Source organism: Cucumis melo, chromosome 11 (assembly GCF_025177605.1).
Source record: "Cucumis melo cultivar AY chromosome 11, USDA_Cmelo_AY_1.0, whole genome shotgun sequence".
NCBI classification, from domain to species: Eukaryota; Viridiplantae; Streptophyta; class Magnoliopsida; order Cucurbitales; family Cucurbitaceae; genus Cucumis; species Cucumis melo.
This window is the reverse complement of record NC_066867.1, coordinates 15,531,173-15,555,532: the sequence shown is the minus strand read 5'-3', so window position 1 is coordinate 15,555,532 and position 24,360 is coordinate 15,531,173. Positions and strand designations below refer to the sequence as shown.

Below are 24,360 nucleotides of genomic sequence, written 5' to 3'. Positions count from 1 at the left end.
CCAAAAGAAAAAAAAAAAAAAAAGATTGTCATATAATTGCTCATAGGATTGTAAAAGCAATCCCAAACGGGCCTAACTATATTTTTAATCAACAGTAGAAGCAATACTACATTTTACACAACTAAAATAAATGATCTAAACAATATAAAGTATCACGATCCAAACTAGTTGAGTATATTCATTCACCTTCCTAACATCCCTCAGCTTGATTTATATACAAGTCCTAACGGAATCACTCCACTCAACCAAGCTCGAAATTGCACAAAAATCAGCCAACGAAATATTAGACACCATCATGTCGTTGTGATCTTGACCTTCACAACTACCTTGATTTTTTTTAAAACCAAATGATACAGCCTTGTTTCATTGAAATGAACTTCCCAGCATGCTTCAATTATTGACCTACAAGAAAAAATGTGCAAGCATTTATAACACTAAACACTAACTTAACTTGCAACATTAATACAATGATGTCTTTTTATATATCAGTTGAGGACCATAAAACTTTCCTAGTACTATAGCAATTTGAAATCTTTTCTATACTACTTTCGTTCATTGCTTACCATATCTCTGATATTTCAAGTTTATATTTGGGGTTCAATTGGGTACTAGTAGCCAACGTTTTAACTCCCCTTGACGGCTCCTGGATTCCGCCCAAATTGGATAATCATTGGCTTGCCTTTGAACACGTAACCATTTACTAGATTCTGTCAAAACAATGAATTTGGCATTATAGAATTATGAATACAAAGATTCTTCTTATTTCTTTACAAATGGGTGATTCACCCATATATATTTAATATGGGGAACACTCCACGTTAAAAAGAATAATAAATAAGGCAAGAATATTACAAAGAAAGAATGTAAATAATTGCTGGAAATAACTCCAAAGAGATAGAGGAAGGAGAAGACTTTCCATATTCAACAGGCATATTAGATATTTCGCTCATTTTACTCCTACCGGAAGATTAAAACAAAAACCAAACACAAATAATACTACAGCCTTCAGGTATTTGGAATAGCAATTCTATAGGATTCGGAACCAAAGAGCATCTAGAAGAAAAGTATGCACAGTAATTTGTAAGGCGTATCTTAGGGCAGGTAAAATGGGAAAATTTGGGTTCGACAGTTATTAATCTTGTGCATCTAGAATCAGCACGGGAATAGGGGAGAGACCACATACCAGCCCTCCCTATGAAGAAGCATGGACACTTCAAAGGATGGTATCTGGTGTATCAAGTTTAGAGAAAATACTCAATTCCAAAGGATACCTCAAACATTGTATCGAAAGCTTAGAAGGTTTAGTTTAAATACCCTTCTCACTAGTTAGTTAACAACGATAACCTTTTAGAAGATAAAGAATACATGAGCAAGATTTTTAAAGAACCGGCTTTATTAACTTATAAGCCTAAAGAACCAGTTAAAAGTAAAATAGTAAACATAATACATCAAATTTCCTCCACCCAAAAGAAATTAAACTCACCCTCGAGTTTATGTTAAAATGGAGAACTAATCTGGTAGGAAGTACTCGGTTATGTCTGCAATGTTGAAGATTGGGCTCGTGTGTAAATCTTCAGGTAGTTCAATCTTGTAAGCCTTGTCACCGCATTTCTTCAATACTCGAAAAGGACCAAACTTCTTGGGATGCAATTTCCTGCAAGTCCCTATCGGAGATCGAGTTTTTTGAAGATGAATCATGACCAAATCTCCTTCGAACTCTTTGAATCATCTATGCTTCTGCCTTTTAAGTTGGTTATTTTTTCCGAGTGTGGTGCGACTTCTTTATGTACTTCTGCTATTCTTTCAGTTAATCCTTCAACTTCTAAATTAAGATCAAATCAGGAAGGCAAATTAGTAAGGTCAACAGTAAATCTAAGGAGTTTAGTGTACACTATTTCAATGATAACTTCCCATGGATCGATTATTCATCTGATTGAATGTGAATCTGCTTGAGCTAAGACCAGGTCCCATTTTTTAGGCTTGTCCTCTCCAAGAAACGTATAAGATTCCCAAGGATTCCGTTCTGTTTGTGTGACTCTTGTTTCCTAATCGGTTTGAGAATGACTTGCTGTGCAAAACTTTAAACTTGTGTTAAACTTCTTCCATAAAGTCTTCCAAAAATAGCCTTCCTTCATCATCTTCAGCATTCCATAAAGTCTTTCTTCACATTTTTGGTACTACTGATACAAAATTGGTGCATAGTCGGCCGAAAGAAATCATTCCTTCATCATCTTCAGCATTCTTGACCGGCTTCTGATGGGTGCCTTGCATATTAGCCACCGATTCATTTGGATTTGGTCCCACCGTGTAGAGGCCTCAAACTTCAACATAAAAGCAACCAGCTTTACCTTCTTGTTTCCTCGTTTATTCATCTATGAAGATAAGATACTTCATGTGAGACATAGATTCCGTATCAAACACGTATCAGATATCGATACTACTAGGTATTTCTCAAATACGTATCAGATATCAATGTTTCTCAAACACATATTAGATGCGGATACTTCTCAAATACAATATAAACAAACTCTCCAAGAATCGTTCCATCATCTAGTCATTCTGTCAACTGTTAGATTCAAATCAACAATGCTCGCTTTGATTCTCCAACCGACTCTTCTACAACCAACAACCGGTTGGTAGTCATCCAAGCAAGATAAATCTTCAGGGTGTTTGGGTAAGTTCTAGGCGTCCCTTCCCTTGCTGATGTTTGCAACATTCTTGCCAACCATACACGTCTGATATGGATTCTGTGTCTCACATGCAAAAATTAGAAGATGAGGCAAACACTTTGTATCCTAAAAATGTCATTCCTATAGATATCCTAAGTGTTCCTTCGTCACCTAAATCACCCTCGGGCATATCAATTGGCAAAGTTAATGTGGCCAATTCTCCCACGAGTAGCCTTGACTTAGAAAACAAGAAAAGAAAGTCAGTACAAATGCATTTGAAAAATCATTTAACAAGACATCTGTTAGGCCACCAATAGTGCATTCGTATGGTAGGAGAGGAAAGGATAGTACGAGCCAGGGAATTGTAAGCAGTGGGGACCACTCGGGAGAATAATATTTTATTCTCAGAGTGCATTGAGTTAGTTAGGGAGAGACTAGAAAGTATCTTCTCGAGAGTGAGAGATGGGGAGTCGAGGACAACCATCTCTGATTGTGCCCTAGTTATTATACTCTAGTTATTCTACTGTAATTCTACTATTCGATCCACCATTACTCTTACATTAAAGATCTATACCTTTCATATTGGTATTGGAGCAATCAAACCTGGGGAAAGCATCCAATATGGTGCAAAAATGATTGGAAGAAGAGATTGACGCGAACGAAGTCGAAGATTCTATCGAAATGGAGGAACCCATGAAATCCCTATCGAAGAGTGTGGAACAACTGAATGTACAAGTGGATAGTCAACGACGTAGTTCTGAAGAAATGAAGAATTTGTCGAAGGATCTCATGACTAAGATCGTGTAATCACGATGTAATATCTTCGAATAATGAACAAGACGATTCAAGCGGAAAAATGAGAAGGAAACGCTAATAGTTACGACTGCAATTACGAATGAAGTTGCACGATCTAGACCAGGAGATGCAACATTAGAACGAAGTAAATTCAAGAAAGTAGAGTTGTCGATTTTCAACAACACTGATCTTAATTCCTGGATTTTTCGAGCCAAAAGATACTTTCAGATTCATAAACTAACAGGGGATGAGAAATTGACAATAGCAGTTATAAGTTTCAACGTAGAGGCTCTGGATTGATACAGTGCGAAGGAGGATCGAGAACCATTTTCCGATTGGAAAGCGTTGAAGATATGACTACTACAACGATTTCGATCTCCTCGGCAAGGGATGGTATGTAGCCAATTTCTTATGATTAAACAAGAATCAACTGTAGAAGAATATATAAATCTTTTCGATAAGCTTGTTGCACCGTTGCCTCATTTGTCTGATGAAATCTTGGAGAATTCATTCATGAATGGGCTTGTACCATGGATTAGGGCAAAGGTAGAATGCTAGGAGCCCATTAGGCTTGTGAATATGATGAAAGTGGCCAAAGAGTAGAAAATAGAGAAGTGGTTCGATCCGAAACGGTGGAGAAGAAGGGAGAGAAGGCCACGATCATTGAAAAAATAAAGGAGTGAATGTGGTGAACAATCGTAAAGGAATTCTACCGATCTCAGCGAAGGAAATACCAAAGGCAGTCGAACCAATTTTGATGCGGACGATGACATTGCAAGGAGTGAATCAGAGTTTAAAACAAGGGCATGTTCAAGCGTTTATCTAACGCTGAATTCGAAACAAAAAGAGAGAGGATTATGTTTCTGCTGTGATGAATGATACACCATAGGTCATCGATGTAAGGTTAAAAATCAGAGAGAACTTTGAGTCCTGCAATTGCAAAAGGAAACCAACGAGCTAGAAGTATTTGCAGTAAGAGTTTGAGCCGATAGAACACCAATTTCCATAAGTACAAGAAATAGTGGAATTATCGATGAATTTAGTAGTTGGCTTACCGAACCCTGGAACGATAAAATTGATGGGCAAATTGAGAGGCCGAGACGTGGTGGTGCTGATAGATTGTGGATCAACACACAATTCATTGCACAATAAGTAGTAGAAGTGGAGATAAAAGTTGAGTTGACCGCAAATTACAGAGTAATAATGGGCACTGCCATGACGGTCAAGGGGAAGGGGGTGTGCAGAGGAGTGTGATTGCATATTGGAGGATTAGTAGTTGAAGAAGAATATCTACCTTTAGAGTTGGGTGGAGTAGACGTTATTTTGGGGATCCAATGGTTACACACCCTAGAGGTGACAGAAGTTAGATTGGAGGACACTAACAATGAAGTTTCTGCAAAAAGGGAAGTCAATAGTGTTGAGGGGAGACTCGAGCCTAGAAAAATTACAAGTGAGTTTGAAACGCGTGGCAAAAACTTGGAAGACAGGGGATCAAGGATTTTTGGTAGAATGTAGATCCTTGCAAGGCGTGGAGTCGTGGAAAGAACTCTAGAGTGCAAACAAAATTCTATCCAACAGGCGTTTACAGAAGTTCTGTTGAAGTATGATGATGTGTTCGAATGGCCAGAGGAATTGCCTCCAATCCGAGAGATAGATCATCACATTCATCTTAAAGAAGGAGAAGGCCCCGTGAATGTTAGGCCATATAGATATGCCCATAGTCAGAAGTCTGAAATGAAGAAGATTGTGGATATGCTGACTTCAGGAATCATACGACCAAGTGCTAGCCCTTATTCCAACCCAATTTTGCTACAGATAAAGAAAGACAGAGGTTGGAAATTTTGCATAGACTACCAAGCATTGAATAATGTGACCACGGTAGATAAATTTTCAATAACGATGGTAGATGAGTTGTTTGATTAATTGAATAGGTAGCTTGGTTTTCAAAGATTGATTTGAATCAAGGTACCATCAAATTTGAATGCATCCTACTGATACTAAGAAGACTGCCTTTCGTACACATGAAGGCTACTACAAGTTTCTGGTGATGCTTTTTGGCTTGACCAATGCGCCTTCTACGTTTCAAGCCCTGATGAATCAGATTGTCAAGGCATATCTAAGGAAGTTTGTTCAAGGAATACCTGAGGAAGTTTGTCGTATCATTCTTTGATGACATTCTGATCTACAGTAAGAATTCAGAAGAGCATCCGGAAGTGGTTTTGGCAGTGCTGCGGGAAAGTGAGCTATACACTAATAGAATACTGACCAGGAGTGGATAATAAAGCAGTAGATGCTTTATCCCGAAAACCAGAGGGTGGTGAGTTAGCCTATTTGGTGGTACCCACATTGTTAGACACGGATGCAATTAGTGCTGGAGTTTATGAAGATATCAAGCTAAGAGAGAGAATTGGAAAGTTGTACATAAGAAGCACAGACACTTTAGTTTGGCTAGCATGTTGGTGTCCGTGTTCAACACATGTCGAACACTTCAACACTTCGACACTTGGTGGACATCTATCGAACACTTGTTAATGCAAAAAATGCATTGGACACACATAGAACACTCGTTAAGTAGACTAAAAAGACACATTTATGACAATAATAATAACTTTTAAGAGTAGAATGCATCCAGCTAAATATTTTAAGCATATAAATGCATCAATTCATTTACTATGGATTTTCTTTTACTATAAAAATGATCTAAATTTTTTAAAAATGAATTTTTTAATAAACGTGTCCTTGTCGTGTGTGTCATAAATTTTTGAAAATGGTGTGTCGCCGTGTCCATGTCATGTCTTATCCGTGTCTCGTATCCATGTCTTTGCTTCTTAGGGATGAGGACAGTGTTTCAAACTTTTCACTTCAACACTGCCAACAATATTACACACTTATCATGATTCCGTATTCAGGGGACATTCAAGCTTCTTGTATACCTACAAAAGACTGCTGGAGAGTTGTATTGGGAGGGTATGAAGAAAGATGTCCAAAAGTATGTTGAAGAGTGTACGATGTGTTAGAGAACAAATCATTGGCCATGACACTAGCTGGATTACTGCTACCATTAGCAATTTCGAATACGGTGTGGGAAGATATTTCCAAGGATTTTAGATGTAAGAAGACTAAGGGTTAATTGGGTAATTAATTGGGTAATTAGGTAATATTTTAGGTTAATTCCCTTTTCACCCCATTTGTAATAGAACTCTATAAATAGGGGTATTCTCCTCTTGTATGAAGCACATTATTCATTCTAATAAAAGATCCACAATCTTTGGTTGGAGGATTTCTCCTTGAGGTTACTTAGCCTACATGAATTTGGTGTCAAAGCAACCGTCTAGGCCAATGTTAACTGCCTGCAGTGGAAGACCGGTAAACCCTTGTTGATGTCGATCACAAGAGGGAGCTTTGAGTGTGGTGCTTGTTGCCAAACAACACACATGTAATTTGAGGAAACCCTTAAAATTCTAAGAAAGAAAAGAGATGCCAATGATTTATCAAGATTTTGCGAGAATGGACTACTACCGATCAAAGAAGATGTCTAAGAAAAAAACCAGCAGTTGGTATAGAGAAGAAAATCGGTTTTACTTCTATAAACAATGTTGGAGTTCTGATTCAAAAGAAGAATTTCAACATTCTAATTTTGCCATGCTCAATTTTATCAAAGAACCTATCGTTATCCAAATTGGAAATTTGATTCTAGTAACTCCGATGATGTTTCTAAAGCAGTTTGGGATGGAATAAAAAGGCGACAATATCGAAAAATGGCCCAACAATCCAATCAAACTCATTTTCAAGAAATCAATGTAAAGATTAGGAGTTAGATGAATTAAAGAATCATCAAAAATGGATTTTTACCATCCAAGAAGAACATTCAAGACTGAAAATTACTCTTTTGGTTATAAAACACGATCAACAGTGAGTAACTTGATAGTGGTACACTTGAAGGGGGGAAACATACTTCATCATTGATATCAAAGAGTTGGAAGATTGAGGCTAGAACACGTTGGTCTCTTCTGCTATGGTGAGAAGGAGAACTAAGAAGACTACTGTGTCTATTCGTTTTCATGAATTGCATAACAAGAGTGGGACAGAAGTTGAAAAGTTAATGTTATATTATACTGAGTTTTTTCATTTTAGGTTTAATGTTTTTCCTTTACCTTTGTTAAAAAAGTTCTTGGGTTTTATATTTGGGCTCATACTACAAACAATCGTTTAGAAATATCTTTATTATGTCTCAACATGTCAAATCTTTTATTAGTGTTTCATACAAGTGTCCCCCGTGTGCCTAAACAAATATGTGCCCAACATACATCCCACATTGATACCACCCCTAAAATGGAGTGTTTGTGCTTTCAAAGTTGTACGAATGGTACGAACAAGCTACAAGAACATATGTTAAACACAAGCTCTTTCATTTATATTGCAATCAACAAAAACATATAAAAGAACAATTACTCTACAATTCCACCAAGTGGGGTGGAATTCTAGCCATTCCTTGACAAGTAAGAGCAATCATGATCAATATGTTGAGTGAATAGTTGATCAAGAAAATACATGGATTGAAAAAATCAAACGCATACCAAAGCAAGTTGTGCAAGCTCAATCGATGGAAATGTTACAAATGCTTGGCCCCTCATTCTTCCCTCCTGAAATTCAGAAAAAGAAAAGGTTTGAATCGCAGGTCATGACTATATGCAATCAGATGAGCAATCATTATAATTTGCTCTTTCTCAAGAAACTAACCAGCACACTTTGATAAAAGATCATACTGAACTAGGTCATATACTTTGGAACAGTTGATAACATAGCTCATATTAAATTGATTTGTCCCCCTTAACTTGCAACATTCAAATACCCTTTTCTTTTCTTTTTTCCTTTTCCCTTTTTAAGTCAAAAAATACAATACAAGTTTTGTTCATTCGATAAAAGGTCATCCATCACACTTCGATCTTTGCAAGACTATCATGCTAATATCTAAGTTACATTAGTATATCTCATGCTTTAAAAATAATGACCGAAGTGAAATTTAATGGTAAAGAAGAGTCAAGGTTCTACTAAAACATCATCTTTTTTTTTTTTTCAATCAAGAATGTATAGCATTTTCTCAAGTGTTGAATCAACCTAATGCAACCACGAGGCTTGGCTTACAACTAAAAGATTTAGACAACCCCTTATTTATGCTTGCCTTATCTTTGTAAAAGCTGATGCCTAATAATAAAGCATATGATACATATTATTGGCTCTCCAGGTCAGACAATGAGGCAATTTTGCAGATGTTTCTTCTATGCTCTTCAAGTAATCAGAGAAGAAGTTACATATTCTCCGTTATTCAAAATTTTTTTTGTTGAACTACACATATGACAACAATACCTAACCTGCATTAGCTTCACAGTTAGAGCAGATTTGGCTTCATCAATACCTTCAAATAATGATCCTACAAAATAAAAACCACCTAGTTAAAACTAACTCATTGGAAAAGATAAGAACCATAGTAGCTTTTAAATTTTTTAAAGCTGGCAAAGAAAACCATTAGAAGAATGTGAAAGTAATGTTCTTCCATGCATCCAAAGACCAGATATATAGGCATATCCTAGGGTTACAATGAGGTGGCATTCAACTTATAATTAGTTGCACATTCTGGAAATCTTCAAATTTACTTCCTGATATATTGATCAATCAAAAAGTCTGATGCATAATTTTAGCAATAGGCCAAGACAGGTTCAATATTTTGGTGTATGGTTCTCACATGAACTTGGTATTGCAGGACAATTGGCCAGTGAGTGAGTGGGTACACAGAGCTTGTAAAGGGGAAGAAAGTGTTGTGAAAGTGACCAATTGGTAGGCTTGGAAGAGAGAGATTCTCAAATCCTTGTTTTATCCCGAGATATGCACTAGAGTATTTAGGTTTTTCAATATTTCTATTGAATGATACAATATTAAATTTCTCTTCACCCACAGTTAAAGCATTTGGATCCATTGGTGATTTAAGATGGTATCAGAGCATGTTAGTTCAAAAGGTCCTGTGTTTCTTTTCTTAACAATAAACAAACCTCTTCATTAGGATAATGAAATGAGACTAATAATCAAAGTACATAGAAAACAAAAAAAAAAAAAAAGTAATTACAAATGAGATGTCCACCCAGACATCACAACTAGAATGGCACCCCCTTAACACCATTATCATCCCCATTTCCAAATGAACTTAAAGATCTTAACCATACAGTACACTACAAACCGGACCTATGAAGATCCTGTGTTCAAACCCCTGTATTGTTGTTTCCTCCCTAATTAATATACATTTCCACGTGTTGAGCTTTCTTCATATTTCAAGCCCACAAGTAAGAGGGAGTGTTAAATGATATAACATTAAATTTGCCTTCACCCACTAGCTTAAGCTTTTGTATCAATGTCAATAGGTGGTTTAAGAATTACCTTTACCCCACTCTCATGAGCTATGATATTGTTTTTCTGTTTTTTTTATGAGAAACAAATTCCATTGATGTATGAAATTTACTAAGAAACGGTCGAAGCTGGAACCAAAGGAGTGGCATAATATTCCACTAATTGGTCAAAAGGGAAGAAAGGGTGCAGGAACTAAAATATGGTGAATATTTACACCAATTCATAGCATGGAGGATAATCATGTCAAAATAGCTAGCAAAAGAGCTTCCTTGTCTAGGAAAAGACGTTTGTTTCTCTCCTAGGTGGTCTGTGAGAAGACCCGAATCAAGTGCTTCCACATAGTGGTTTCTGTTAAGTGAATGGATGACCAATGAAGGCATATGTGAGGGCCTTAATGATGTCGTTGGGAAGGGCAGTGTACCAGTCTATGAAGCATGGACACTCTTTTTTGGAGAGAGTATCCGGTCCAACACCGACACGTGTTGGACACAACAATTGCGTGTCATCACTTTTAAAAAAAAATCTTACACGCTAGACGACAAGTTGGAATTTTTTAGTATCATTAAAAACATTTTTAAAATATAAAACACACCCCTTTATTGTTTAACTTCCGCCCCTTTCATGAAAAACAAACCCTATGCACTCATCTTCACTCTCCTCTAGTCCTCTCTAATCTTCAACGTTCGACCCCTCCCCTCCGATCAGACGAAGCCAACGACTGCAGCTCACCCTCTCCTAATAAGAGTACATCTCTAGAATGATACTTTAGCTTCAAACTTACCCCAGATATCTTCCCAACTAGCAAGAAAATATTTTTTTAATGCATGAAAAATAATAAAATCGGAGAACTCTTGATTAATGGTTCCAAAGAAACATACCCCATGTGTACCATTGTTTTGGATGAAAGTGTGATCTCTATTTAGAGTTTTGTATTTGTAATGTAGTTTGGAACTTTTTAATGAACTCCGACAACTAAGGTACTCTTTAATTATGTTTTACATAAGCATCGTTATATTCTAACATATATGAGTAATTTATCTGCAAGTATTATCACATATATTATTTTAAAAGAATAAAAAACTATAACATCTATAACGTGTCATGTCCTGCTTTTCTAGAAATTGGGCATATCAACGTGTCGTGTCATGTAGCATGTCTGTGTCCGTGCTTCTTAGGTACCAGTCAAAGGAATGGAGGATATCCTTCCAAAACCTCATAACAAAGATACAATGCAAAAAGAGGTGGTCAGTGGAGTCCGGACCTGCAATACAGATGGGGCAGCAGTGAGGAGAAAAAACCTTTAGGGGTGACGTTTCTGAAGCTTTTCCAAAACCTTGTTTGGACCAGCCATGAGTTATGATATTGTTTAATACTACTCACCTGTTTCTTCTCACTAACCTTTTTGCAAAAGTGATACAGGTATCAAAACCATACAAGACATTACCGCAAAGAGAGTAGATCCGAGGACAGATGCAACAGAGAATCAAACATAACCTATGATAGATGTGCATTATGAGACAGAATGAGTATCACGCCAGTAAATGGTCAACAAACAATGTATCGGTGCAACATTGACAAGGTTTGGAAGAGTGGTTGCACGAGAATAATTCTACAAGTGTGAGCAGAGGTGTGAGAAGTACTGTTTTGGTTGCTGAGACGTCTTCTACAACTAATGTTGGCGCAATGGTAAAATATGGAAGCACATATTCTAATGCATAATTGACAACAAATGCCACTTCTCAAATGATATCTGGATCTTTCCAGCTAGTCTTTCTTTCTTTTTTATATCATTCTTTTAAGTTTTCTGTTTTTCTTCAAATTTTCTTCTCAAGAATGAAGGTTTGAACAACAAGAATAAAATAAAAACAAAGAAATGAAGAAAAAGAATAGCAGAATTGGTAGAAGAAAATGGAAGAATTCATCTTTTTGCTTAGCGTCCATCAGTTGCTTATCGAAAATGATAGAAAGGAAGAAGTGTTGGAAAATGATGGAAGGAAAGAAGATTGGATGTTAATCAGAACGGAAGAAGAGATGTTATGTTTTCTTTTTATTTTTAAATTTCCTACAAGAGAATTGAAGGGTTGGGTGCTGGAATTAAAGTAATGTTGGCTCATGGCTGGCTGGATACCAACCGAACTGCCAAATGGCAAAATTTCTACCCCATTACTCAAAGAACTATTTTTTACCCATTTAAAAGCATTTTTGTTTCTTTTTCTTTTGTCAAAGATTTTTTTCAATATCTTTTTAGATAGTTTTTCTTAATAATTTTGTTTATATTTTAACATTTAAAAGTCTAAAGTACTTTTTATCCATAATTGTCAAAAATAATATTTATTCATTATTTTATTAAGTGTGCCTTGCTTCAGTTGGGCAACACTTTCGTCGCCTCTCACCTTGGGGCAATTAAAGCTCTTTGTCGCATTAAAGTGCACCTTACACTTTGAAAACACTAACTGATTTACAGAGGGTTGCTTTTTCTCCCCGAGAGAGATTGTACCTTCTCCATTTGTCCAGCTTTCCTCATATTTTATCTTTTTATGAAAAGGAAACGCCATCTTTATTAATATAATAATAATGAGACAAAAGCTCATACTACAAGAGAATTATACAATGAGCATGTAACCAAGGATCAGGAGGTGCACTTGGACATCTCAACTAGGTTGACACCCCATAGCACCCTCATCATATCCAAACAAGCTAAAAACCAAAACAAAAGGAGTAGCGTCCAAAGGAAAAACAAAACCAAAAGAAGTACAAAGAAACACAAATACAAATAAAAAGACTAAAAGACTATTTCAAACTAAACATCCATTAACTCGCACTAAGACAAACTCGAGATCCTAGGAGAAGGAACGCCACGAGGAGGCTAAAAGTTGATGATTCCATCAAGGTCTTATGCTGAGAAGCTTGCTCGGAAAAAAAATCTCTAGGATCTTCCCAAACACAATTCTGACAACGATGCAAACAAGTTGAGCTTTCCTCATGTTTTATAAATAGCCGGTTGCCAAAATTCCATCTTTTTCGAGTAGCCCCCCAAAGGAAGGCCTAAATACATGATTGTTGGTGGATGCTCCACCTTGCAGCTTAATCTTGCTGCCATTGAGTAAAGTTTGCCATCATCAATATTAATGCCACGAAAGAGCAGATTTCTCCAGATTAATTTTCTTACCAAAGCACCATTCAAACAATTCAATAGTGCTGTGAAGATTCTCCATCATTACATCATCAAACTTGCAAAAGATTAGGGTGATATCTTCAAATTGTAGTATGAAAACGAACCTTTTTTATTCAGCCCGAAAGCCTTCGTACCTTCCTTTTTCGAGTAACCGTGCAATCAAAGCATCCAGCACTTCGCTTACCGGTAGGAATAAGAAAGGGGAAAGTGGGTCCCCTTGCCTAATTCCTCTAGTGGCAAGAATTCTCCCCTTTGTCTTCCATTTATGAAAGTGGAGAACTTTAGATTAGAGATGCATCTAATTATCCATGAAATCCACTGAAGATCAATTTTTTTCCCAAAGCAACTTTTCTAAAAGTCCCATTCAACACTGTCGAAGGCTTTTTCTAAGTCCAGCTTTAGAATCCACCCGTCCTTTTTCTTGGATCTATAATCCTCCACAGCTTCATTAGCTATCAAAACTGGGTCATGTATTTAGACACCTTCAATAAAAGCACTTTGTGATAACAAGATAACGGTTGGCATAATCCTTTTCACCCTTTCTGCAATCACTTAAGTATGGTTAGACACTTAGACTTATGGGTCTCAAGTCTTTAATCAACGCTGCATACTCCTTTTGAACAAAGCAAATAAAATTCTCTTTAGTACATGAATTTAGCTTGCCATTGCTGTAAAACTCTTCAAACAACTTTAAGAAGTTCTCTTTTAGTTGATCCCAGAACTTCAGAATGAACCCCAGTGTAAAGCCAACTGGACCCAGGGCTTTATTTTTTTTTTTTTCCAACTCTTGAACTGCCCTTTTAATGTCAGGTAGGCAGAATTTTGTCACAAGCTGAATATTCTGATTGCTAGTCACTCTATTCCATTCAAGATTACATGGTCTAGGGAAGGGACCTCAACCTCTAGATCATTGCTAGATTGCTTCAACAAGTGGGAAGAGATTTTTGAAAATTCCATAGTTAGTAGAAAGGCCCGCACAATATCAGACCATTTCCCTTTGTTGTTGGAGGCAGGATCAGTTACATGGGGCCCCTCACCTTTCAGATTCTGTGATAGCTGGCTGTCTTCTTCAGAATGCGACAGAATTATTGAAGAAACTGGGAACAGTCCAAGCATTACTGGTTGGGCTGGTTTTGTGCTTATTGGCAAATTGAGAAATGTAGAGGCTGCCTTAAAAATCTGAAAGGGAAATCCCAAGGAAACACTCGAAAGGAAAAAAGAGGAGTTGTTAAAAGGAATTGGAAATTGTGACAGTATAGCCGAACTTTCTTGCCTAAACCCAGCTGAATTAGCCCTCCATCCCTCATTGAAAGCTGATTTAATGAGTATCTACAAAGTGGAAAAAGGAACCATATTCAAAAAAGCAAGCTTTCTTGGCTAAAAGAAGGGGATGAGAATTCAGGTTTCTTTCACAGATTCTTGGCCGCAAAGAAATGGAGAAACTAAATTTCAGAATTAATCAATGAACAAGGAGAAGCAACCAAGTCTTTCCGAGACATAGAAAGACTAATTCTGGGGTATTATGATGATCTATACAAGAAAACTCCAGGGCCAAGATATATACCTCTAATCTTTGATTGGCTACTCCAATTAAGAATGTGGCTCTTACTGCCACTTTTACTGAAGAAGAAACAGCCAAGGCTTTAAAAGCCTTGGAAAGAACAAAGCTTTAGGCCCTGATGCATGGCTGAATTCTTCTTAAAACATTGGCATTTGGTTAAGGAGTCTTTCACGGTCCTATTTGAAGATTTTTATGAGAGTGGAAGGCTCAACGCTTGTGTGCAGGAAAATTTTATCTGTCTAATACAAAAGAAGGATGTGGTTCTTGTAAAGGACTTCAGACCAATCAGCCTCACAAGCTCAACTTACAAGGTAGTAGCAAAAGTCTCGTGGAAAGACTGAAATCTGTTATGGCCAACATCACCAGCCCCTCTCAATGCGCTTTCACTGAAGATAGCAAATCCTTGATCTGGTCTTAATTGAAAAAGAAATAGTGGAAGAATACCGAGCTAAGAGGAAAAAAGGGTGGATTTTGAAGCTTGACCTTGAAAAGGCCTTTGATCGTGTGGATTGGAATTTCCTTGAAAGGGTCATGTACAGAAAAAAAAAAAAATTGACCGGAAATAGATATCCTGGATTATGGACTGCATAAAAATGCCAAGATTCTCCATTCTCATTAATGGAAAGCCTCGAGGTCGTATTTTTGCTTCTAGAGGAATTTGGCAAGGTGATCCCCTATCCCTTTTCTTTTAGTAAGCGAGGTTTTGGAAGCTCTCTCGAATAAGCTAGTTGTAAATGGGCATTATGAAGGCTATGTAGTTGGTAAAGGGAAGGTTCATATTCTGATTTGCAGACAATACCCTTCTTTTTTGTAAGTATGATGAAAGCATATTAATGAAACTAAAGGACACAATTGCACTCTTTGAATGGTGCTCCGGGCAGAGGATAAATTGGGAAAATCAGCTTTATGTGGAGTCAATGTGGATGAGGATGAGCTAAAACTTATTGCTGAAAAGATGGGCTGTTCCGTGGAAAAGATGCCCTTTTTATATTTAGGACTTCCATTGGGGGGTATCCAAGACAGGTTACTTTTTGGCAGCACAAGATTGATAAAGTGCAAGGAAAAGTTAGAGAAATGGAGGAGATTTAACTTGTCACGAGGAGGAAGAGCAACCTTATGCCAATCCCGTATTGGCCAATCTCCCCATATGTCTTTGTTTGCAATACCGGTCAACGTAGCCTCCTCTTTGGAGAGACTAATGAGGAATTTTTTCTGGGAATGGCACACAGTAAGTAAAGTCGACCATTTAGTTAATGGGCTAAAGTTATTCAGCCTCAACTTGATGGAGGTTTGGGTTTGGTTTGGGAGCGCTGCAAAATAAAAACATGGCTCTACTTCCTAAGTGGGGCTGGAGGTTTATGAATGAAGAAATTCCTTATGGAGACGAGTTGTCCAAAGCATCCATAGAAAAGAACCATTTAACTGACACATGGTTGGAAATTTTGGTTACAACCTAAAAAGCCCCTGGATTAGCATCTCACGAGTATGGAGGAAGGTGGAGTCCTTAGCCTCTTTTAGACATGGTGATGGTATAAGGATTGCTTTTGGGACGGATGGATGAATCGACCATCTCCCCTTTGCACTCAATATCCCCATCTTTTCAGAATTACACTCTTATCAAGAGGTTCCACAGCAGCACATTGGGATTACTCGACATCCTCTTGGTCCATAGTCTTTAGAAGGCTTCTTAAAGATAATGAGATTCTGGACTTTCAAAATTTGATGTCTCAACTAGCAACTTTTTAAAAGTGTTCCAAACAATCTTGACAGAAGGGTATGGTCTTTCGAAGATCATGGAAAGTTTACAGTCAAATCCCTCACAAGACACCTCTCGGCTTTCACTCCTTTATACAAAGATCTATATAAAGCTTTGTGGAAATCTAAATGCCCAAGGAGAGTAAACATTCTCATTTGGTTTATGATCTTTGGTCTCTTGAATTGCACTTCAGTCATGCAGAGGAAGTTTCCAAACAGCTGCTTATCACCCTCAATATGCCCACTGTGTAAGCAAGAAGGAGAAGATCCTACAGCATCTGTTTTTTATTTCTTCTTACTCTGCAGATTGTTTGTGGAAGCTCTTCTCTTTTCTTTTCTTGACGTAGGATGGGTTTTTGGAGAATGTTTTAGCCTAAATGTTCAGCAAGTTTTGTTGGGGCCTTTATTTAAGAAGAAGACGAGATTAATCTGGGGAAATTTAGGCGGTGCTCACAGAAATTTGGTTTGAACGAAACCAAATAACTTTCCATGATAAGGAAACGTATTGGTTAGATCATTTTGAGATAGCAAATAGGAACATAGTAGCTTGGTGTACTCTCCATAAAGACTTCAAACATTCTCCATTAAAGATATCAGTCTCAATTGCCTGGCTCACATTTTTTCCAAATCACTAGTAGTCATTTCTTTCATGAATCATTCATGCAGCCATCATTGAAAGATTCACTGCCCTGCTCTTTTGTACTGCTGCTGTTTTTATTTCATGATGTTTTTGTATCTTTTATTATTCCATTTTGGCTCTACAGCACATGCTGGAAAATTATATTTTGTAGCTATGGAGTATTTTTTATGGATATGATGAGGCCGCTAAGGAGTGTTAACCTAGTCGAGATGTCTAGTGCACTTGCTGATCCTAAATGGTCTTTTTTTTTAGCTCTTTGTATAAACTTTTTGTACATTGAACTACATTATTATCAATAAAGAGGCTGGTTTCCTTTTCCAAAAAACAAAAACCAATATCCGGGTTGATCTTCTTAAGAGATCTTTTAAGAATCAATCTGTTTGATATTTTGCCAAGACCTCTAGTGTTCCATGATATGATCTTCATTTTGGAGACCCTGAGAGAAGTAGTTCTAGAACCTCCAGGTTGCTCCAAATTTTCATTTAAGTTATGCTAGGGAGATATCGCAAGCTTCCACAATAGAATGCAACTTTTGGGGGATATCTTCCTTTTTCAGAGGGATAAAGGAAAATTCTTACTTAGAAAGAATTTGCTCTTCTTCAGATTGGAATAAAAGGCCTAAAGCCTTATTATTCATATCTTCGGGGAAATCATTATCAGCTTTATTTTCTTCACAAACATCTCTCTCGAGCTCTTCACTGCTTACACTGACCACTGATTCTTCTTTAAAATCTTGTGGATTACAAACACCTCACACAAATGAAACAGATGTGCTTGAGAATTACAACTTGATTGAAGGATGTCGGTAAAAGATGAAGGTAATGTGGCTGACCTGTTTTGATCAAGTCCAGGGACTTGAATCTTTGTACAACACGCCTCTAGCAAATCAGGATTTGTGATTTTTATCCAGGAGTTATTGAATGAGGTCTTTCTTCTGGCAAATTGCTGGAATGGAAAGAACAAAAGGGGAAATCTTCTTGATTTCCTTTAGCCATGGCTTCAACTTCATGAGTATCAATTTCTTCATCATCTTACCACAAAACAGGGTGCAAAATATGTAGGTCGAAAGCATCAAAATTTTCTTCCCTTTCAACTTCCACACAATCATCTAAATTGGGGGCTTTAGTGTTTTTTGAGTTTGTTCGCCCATGGCTACTAATTGCTTCAATTGTTTTTTCTCTACCCAAATAGTTTCCATCTTCTTCAACTTCATCAACTACTTGGGCATCAACAAGATTTTCCCCAAATTTATTGTCAAGATTTTCTATCTGAAAAGTTTCCAACCAAGATTCCTTTTTTTTTCTTCAATATACAAAATCAACTTGTTAACTCTTGAAAATGAATTGATAATTGATTCATACTTAGTCATTTTTCCCAATGAAAGAAAGTAATCATTTAATCTTTCAAGATAAACATCTTACTTTTCACAACCTTTTTAATGAAAAGTCACCTATCCTTTTCATTTAAAAACACTATCGTTCTTTAGGTTATTTCCTAGTATAAATATTCACCTCTTCCAGCATTATACTTGTTGGAAATTAGGGGCTAGTGGAGTGTTTATCGCCTCAAGAGTTGTTTATTGTACCCTAGTTTTATTTCCTTTTTTTTAAGGCTTATTAGGGCCTATATATATTATTCGATCTTGTACTCTTTCGATTATTAGAAAATAATAAGAGAGGCTTCTATCATGGTTTTTTCTCCCTGTACTAAGGGCTTTCCACGTATACCTTGTGCTTACTCTTCTTCCTTCTTTTTCAACACGGTGTCAGAGCGAAGGACCAATGAAACCCTAGCCATCATCGATGAAAATCAACCGATGAAAAACCCTATCACAGAACCCTTCACCACCAGCAACAACCTCACCGTTGCCGCTACCATTTTTCCCGTCGTCGACCAGTTTCTCCGGCACCTCCTACCACAATCGTTTGTACAGTCCGTACAGTCGCCATCACATCTGTACAGCACCCCCATCCATTCAGCCGCAGCCCCCAGCAGCAGCTGACCAACCTCCTATTCTGCCGATCGGTCTTTTGCGGCCAACAGCACCCGCCTTCCAGCTGCTGGCAGTCCCGACAACCTCCCTCTCCACAGTCGGCACCAGCCACACCTCCAGCCCTACTGAACCAGCGAACTTCTTCAATCCAGCTATCAGCACTTATCTCAAGGTTGAACATGGTGAGTTTTTGTCCACCATAAATGTAAATCTCCTCAGGATGGTCAAAGTGATATTTCCCCGACAATGGTTCAACAACAACTAGCAAACCTCCAAATGAATTTTCAGCAACAAATAGTTGCACTTGGAGAAGCTGTAAATGCTTCTATCTCCGAGAATTCTCCTATTCTGTTAGCCTTACCAATGTATTTGGAGAATCAGGTACTTCCTTTCTTCCATAACTATAGAAAATTATTTATCTGGCTCCATGGGAAATTCTAGAGGTGTAATTGAAGGGGAGAAATTGAAAGGCCAGAATTATTTCTCATGGTCTCAAGCCATTAAGATGGCACTTAAGGGGTGTCACAAATTCAAGTATCTAACAAGAGAATAAAAGAAGAATTCTCCCAAATTATCAATTAAATCCTTGTTGCGAATAAAAAGTAATCAAATACATAAGGGCAATGGCTGTTCTCTATTAAAATCAAACTACAAATTAAAATACAAGACAATAACTTAGAAATTAACCCCTGCTTAACAAAGATTAATATGAAGTTACCCTAAATTCTACTGCATTAAAATCTCTTTTATGTAACTCCTTTGGATGGGGGCATTGTCCTTCTAAAAAAAATAAAAATAAAAACTGTATTAAAGTAATAAATATGAAACTGTTTTAAAAAATTAAAGCAGTGCGAAATTTTTGCCTCAAGCCTCAAATTGCCATTGGTTCTACCTGATAACAGAACCCATGAAAATAATAAATAACAACAAATAACAAATTTGATAGCTCCTCAAATGAGTCATCTTCCATAGCTTAAATCAGGCTAGTTCTAAGTATTTAATAGTTTGTTTCAGTGTTTAGACAAGAAAACAGAGCAATTGACACCACCGGATCAGTTAGGATACATTTGGTGCTAAAACAAAGGAGTTAGCAAGCAAAACGGCGTAAACAGAGTGGCATTAAAGAGATGGAGGAAAGCATTGCACTCGCCTGACGCCTTTTTCAGAAGTTGCATCAAGGTGAAATGTCACGGCCTTCGTTTGGAGATTCCCTACGCTTAGACAGCTCGTGCTAAGAACTGCGACACTTGCACTAGGCACCCTCTTATTTTCTATAAAAATATTTTCACCTGTAGGTTTCTTTAGAGGGCGGATCATGTAGGCTCATACCATTCATTCCTCCAACCGACGTCTCCCCTTTTCTCTCTTCTACTTGAATTATCTTATTCTCCCTCTTCTATCATGTATTTAAGTAAGACAATGCCCGATCTTGCCTTCTTCATCTCAATGGGAAGGTAAGATTTTGGTTTCTTAGCTTAGTGGAACTTTGGATGAACTTAATGTAGCTTTGGGAGAATTCTTGGTTTATGACGGATATTCTCTGTTTATGGATTATTACTCTGCACTTATTCCTAATGTATTGCAATTACAATGCAACTCAGATCATTGAATTATCAGTTTATGACTTGGATTCTTTGCCTATGCCTAGCCCAATTGACCGAAACCTCGACCAACGGTCCTAATTATCTTTAAATAACATGAAGAGACGAACCGACACTACACACGTCAACTAACCACATTTGGATTGCGGGAGATGCTAGGATGAACTAATTAACTTCCACTGCCTAGCTAATTCATTTTCAGTACGATTATCACTCAAGATTGGTTAAAGCTAGGCACTCTAATTCACGTTTAAGCAAGTTACCCTAATCCCCTGCCCCTAATGGTTCATTGCCTCAACCAAAAGATTAAAACCAAGCATTGAATCACAACAAGTTAAGGTTGTCAATCTAAACATGAAATTGCAATACATTAAGAATAGCCCAGAGTAATAATCTATAGACAGAGTATACATCATAAACCAAGAATTGTCCCAAAGCTGAGTTAAGTTCATAAAAAATTCCACTAATCTAAGAAACCAAAACCTTACCTTCCCATGAGGCAAGATCGGGCATTGTCTTCCTTAATACATGATAGAAGGGGGAGAATAATTCAAGTGGAAGGGAGAAAAGGGGAAAAGTCGGCTGGAGAAATGAATGTTATGATCCTAGATGATCCACCCACTAAAAAACCTAAAAGTGAAGATAATATAGAGAACTGGAGGGGCACCACCGCACCTGGGGCAAGCATCGCAGCGCTTGGCACAAGCTGCCAAAGCATAGGGCATCGCCAAGGGGAGCAACATGGCTCTTCACCTTGATGTAACTTCTGGAAAAGGCGTCGGGCAGGGCACCGGGCGAGTGCCATGGTGCATCTCCATCTCTTCAAGTCAGCTCCGCTTACGCCCTTTCGCTTGCTAACTCCTCCGTTTAGTGCCAAACGCATCCTAACTCATCCTGCGGTGTCAAGTGCTTGTTTTCCTGTCTAAACACTAAAATAAATCATTAAATACCTAGAACTAGCATGATTTAAGCTGAAAAAGATAGCTCATTTGAGGAGCTAACAAAAACTAAAATAAAAAGCCTACCAAATGATCAATAAGGACATAAATTTCCAAATATGCACAAAGCCTGAATTAGAGCAAAGAAACTGACCAAAAATATAATAGAGGTCGTCATTCAATACATCTTTGGCTAAGTTCTTGATGTACAGCACAGAAGTAGGACTCCCAGCAGTATAGTTCTGAAATACCCATAAAATTTCCAACATTATTCTTATCACAGATAAATTTTCATCATACTCGAGCGGAAATGGGGAGAAAAAAGGAGCTACATGTTCAACCCTAAACCAGAGAAATCAAAGCGAAATTTATTGAACCCATGAAAAGAAAATTGCAATAATATGGGATTCAAAAAAAAACCTGAACTGTTTTCTTTTTCTTTCTTTCTTTTTTTTTTTTTTTTTTTTTTTTGTCCCAAAAAAGCAAGTGTAGAACCAGGAAAAGCCTGAAGAGAGTAACACTCACATGCATGACTTCATCAGAAAATTCTAATCTGATTCAACAAGGATCATAGAAAGTTTTTACTCTTCCAAAGTACATGGCGTTTTTCTTTCTTTTTTTTTTCAGTTTTAACTAAAAGATAACTGTTACAATTCAGAATCAAGTCCCATTTATTTATATTATACTCAAAAACCTTGCTTAACAAAACCAACATGCATCAACAGAAGAGTGACATTGATATCTGTTAGGTATTTAAGCAATTTAGAGAACCACACCCCAAAAGCTAGCAATCGAAGTGGGAGAGCCAAGCCACTTAAGTACCGCATTGGTCACATCCCATTCTAACCAATGTGGGGCAAAGGCATCCCATACTACATTTGTTCCTAACACCACATCCCGGGAAAGCCAACATCCCGGCGGCTACTCCGACGGCACTTCACTCAGCGACAACCAGCCAAAACCCTCTCCATTGGTTCCACTCCGAAACATCAACAACCGGCTCTAGTACCATCATTAGGTACTTAAGCACCTTGGAGAACCACACCCCAAAAGCTAGATATTAGGGTGGGATTTGGGAGAGTCAAGCCACTTAAGTACCGCATTAGTCATCCCATTCTAACCAATGTGGAGAAATGGCATCTCGTACTACATTTGTTCCTAACAATGTCCCAATTGCGGCCAACAAAAGAGAAACTGAAAATAGCAGCATCTAGAGGTTCATATCTTTCCTAACAAGAGATAAAAGATAAGTCATAAAACTATAGTACAAATATTTCACTAGCAAACAAGGCCACACGTCCCAAAACAGGAGGTAAGCTTCTGTTTAAAAAAACATGTTTAACTATCTTAAAAACAAAGCTCCCTTTTTATTTTAAAAAATTGAGCTTTAATGAACCAAGACAAATAACATGCATTTTCTCTACTTAAACATTAAAATATCACATGGTATAGTACCTTGAACATTGGAAGCGAAAGAATTTCTTCTGGAGGCAATTTGCCTCTCTCTAAATCTTCGAGTGTTGCATATGGCTTAAGATCATCTGCTTCCTTTTCTGCCTCTTCACCATCATTGTTAGTTTTATCAACTTTTCCATCATGAATCACTTTAGGGGCAATTCTAATCTGCAACGATTAAACAAGGGAATCTGGAGGAGTCATATAAATAAGATCATATGCCAATTAGTTCCGTTTTATGATAAACGCAACCTGAATCACGGGGTTCTTCTTTTTTATCATAGGAATCTCTTTTGGAACCAATGTGGAAGGTTTCACCCCAACAGCCTCATGAGCCACATCTTTATCTATCCCAGGGCCTACAATGGTTTCACACCTAGGACGCTTGTATCCTGATTTTGCAGTTTTTGAAACTCCACTTGAATTATATTTCCCTTCAACATCCTGATGCAAACTTAAATCCAATTAATCAGAAAGTTCCAAGAAAAAATGGGAGTACATTATTATACCTCATCTCAGCTAGAAACAGCCTAGAACAAGAAATGAATAGAATATAAAATAAAACCATACAGGAGAATTAAAAACACAAAAACAAAGGAAAGAACATTTATTGACATGAAAGCATTTATTGACGTAAAAAAAAACGGACATGATGCACCTAAAAATTGTAGATGATAAAAACATCAACAAGATTGACATCATTGTCCATATGGAATAAAAGAAATAAATTTTGCTGACATGCTCGTATAATTTTGAACCACAACAACAAAAATTAACAGATTTACAGGGTCCTATGGATATGCGGGGAAATTTATGAAAAATAATTTTTTAAGAACAAGTTTCATTTATGCATGAAGTTTATAAAAATGGGAGAGTCCGATCCAAATGATTCACAATAAACTTCTCATGTTCTCCAATTGGATAAGAGTGTAGAGAAAATGTAGGACATAAAAAAATGTGAATAATTACACCGAGATGTAGCTTTATTTCTTCTGATACATCTTCAAAGGGGACAGAGTGGAGGTGTCCCAAGATTTTTTTAGAATGGAATCCTTAATTCTTGTGTAATGAGACCTAGCTTTGTCTGATTCCACAAAAACAAAACAAAAAGGATATTCAAAGGGGTTGACTGTCGGCCAAATAACCTCACTACAAGTTTATACAAATTTGTTGCTAAAGGTCCTTTCTACTACTAAAGGCTTGCAAAATCGTTGCCAAGGTCTTAACTTTAAAGACTAAAGAGTTATCCCCAACACCATAGCTCAAAATTAATCGAGCGGATTCATATGGGAAGGTTCCAAACAAAAATGGCCATACCATTATTTGGATACACCTTTAGTATTAGTCAGAGCAGACTTTTGGGCTCCAGTTGACGACAG

General features: G+C 37.3%; 1 protein-coding gene across 26 annotated transcripts in view; it reads right to left on the bottom strand.

Annotated features, from left to right (window-relative positions):
• Positions 1 to 48: 48 nt before the first annotated feature.
• LOC103490451 (U11/U12 small nuclear ribonucleoprotein 65 kDa protein) overlaps positions 49 to 24,360 on the bottom strand; it is a 33,860-nt gene continuing 9,548 nt past the window's right edge. For 7 of the 26 annotated variants that reach the window (XM_051079064.1, XM_051079067.1, XM_051079065.1 and 4 more), the window contains 7 exons: positions 23,234 to 23,425; positions 22,982 to 23,149; positions 21,681 to 21,768; positions 8,837 to 8,895; positions 8,042 to 8,107; positions 1,484 to 2,372; positions 564 to 707 (listed from right to left, as the gene is read on the bottom strand). In XM_051079064.1, coding sequence (XP_050935021.1) covers positions 2,217 to 2,372; positions 8,042 to 8,107; positions 8,837 to 8,895; positions 21,681 to 21,768; positions 22,982 to 23,149; positions 23,234 to 23,425 — 729 coding nt within the window. In that variant the 3' untranslated portion in view covers positions 564 to 707; positions 1,484 to 2,216. The other 19 variants (XM_051079069.1, XM_051079068.1, XM_051079070.1 and 16 more) reach the window with 16 other exon arrangements.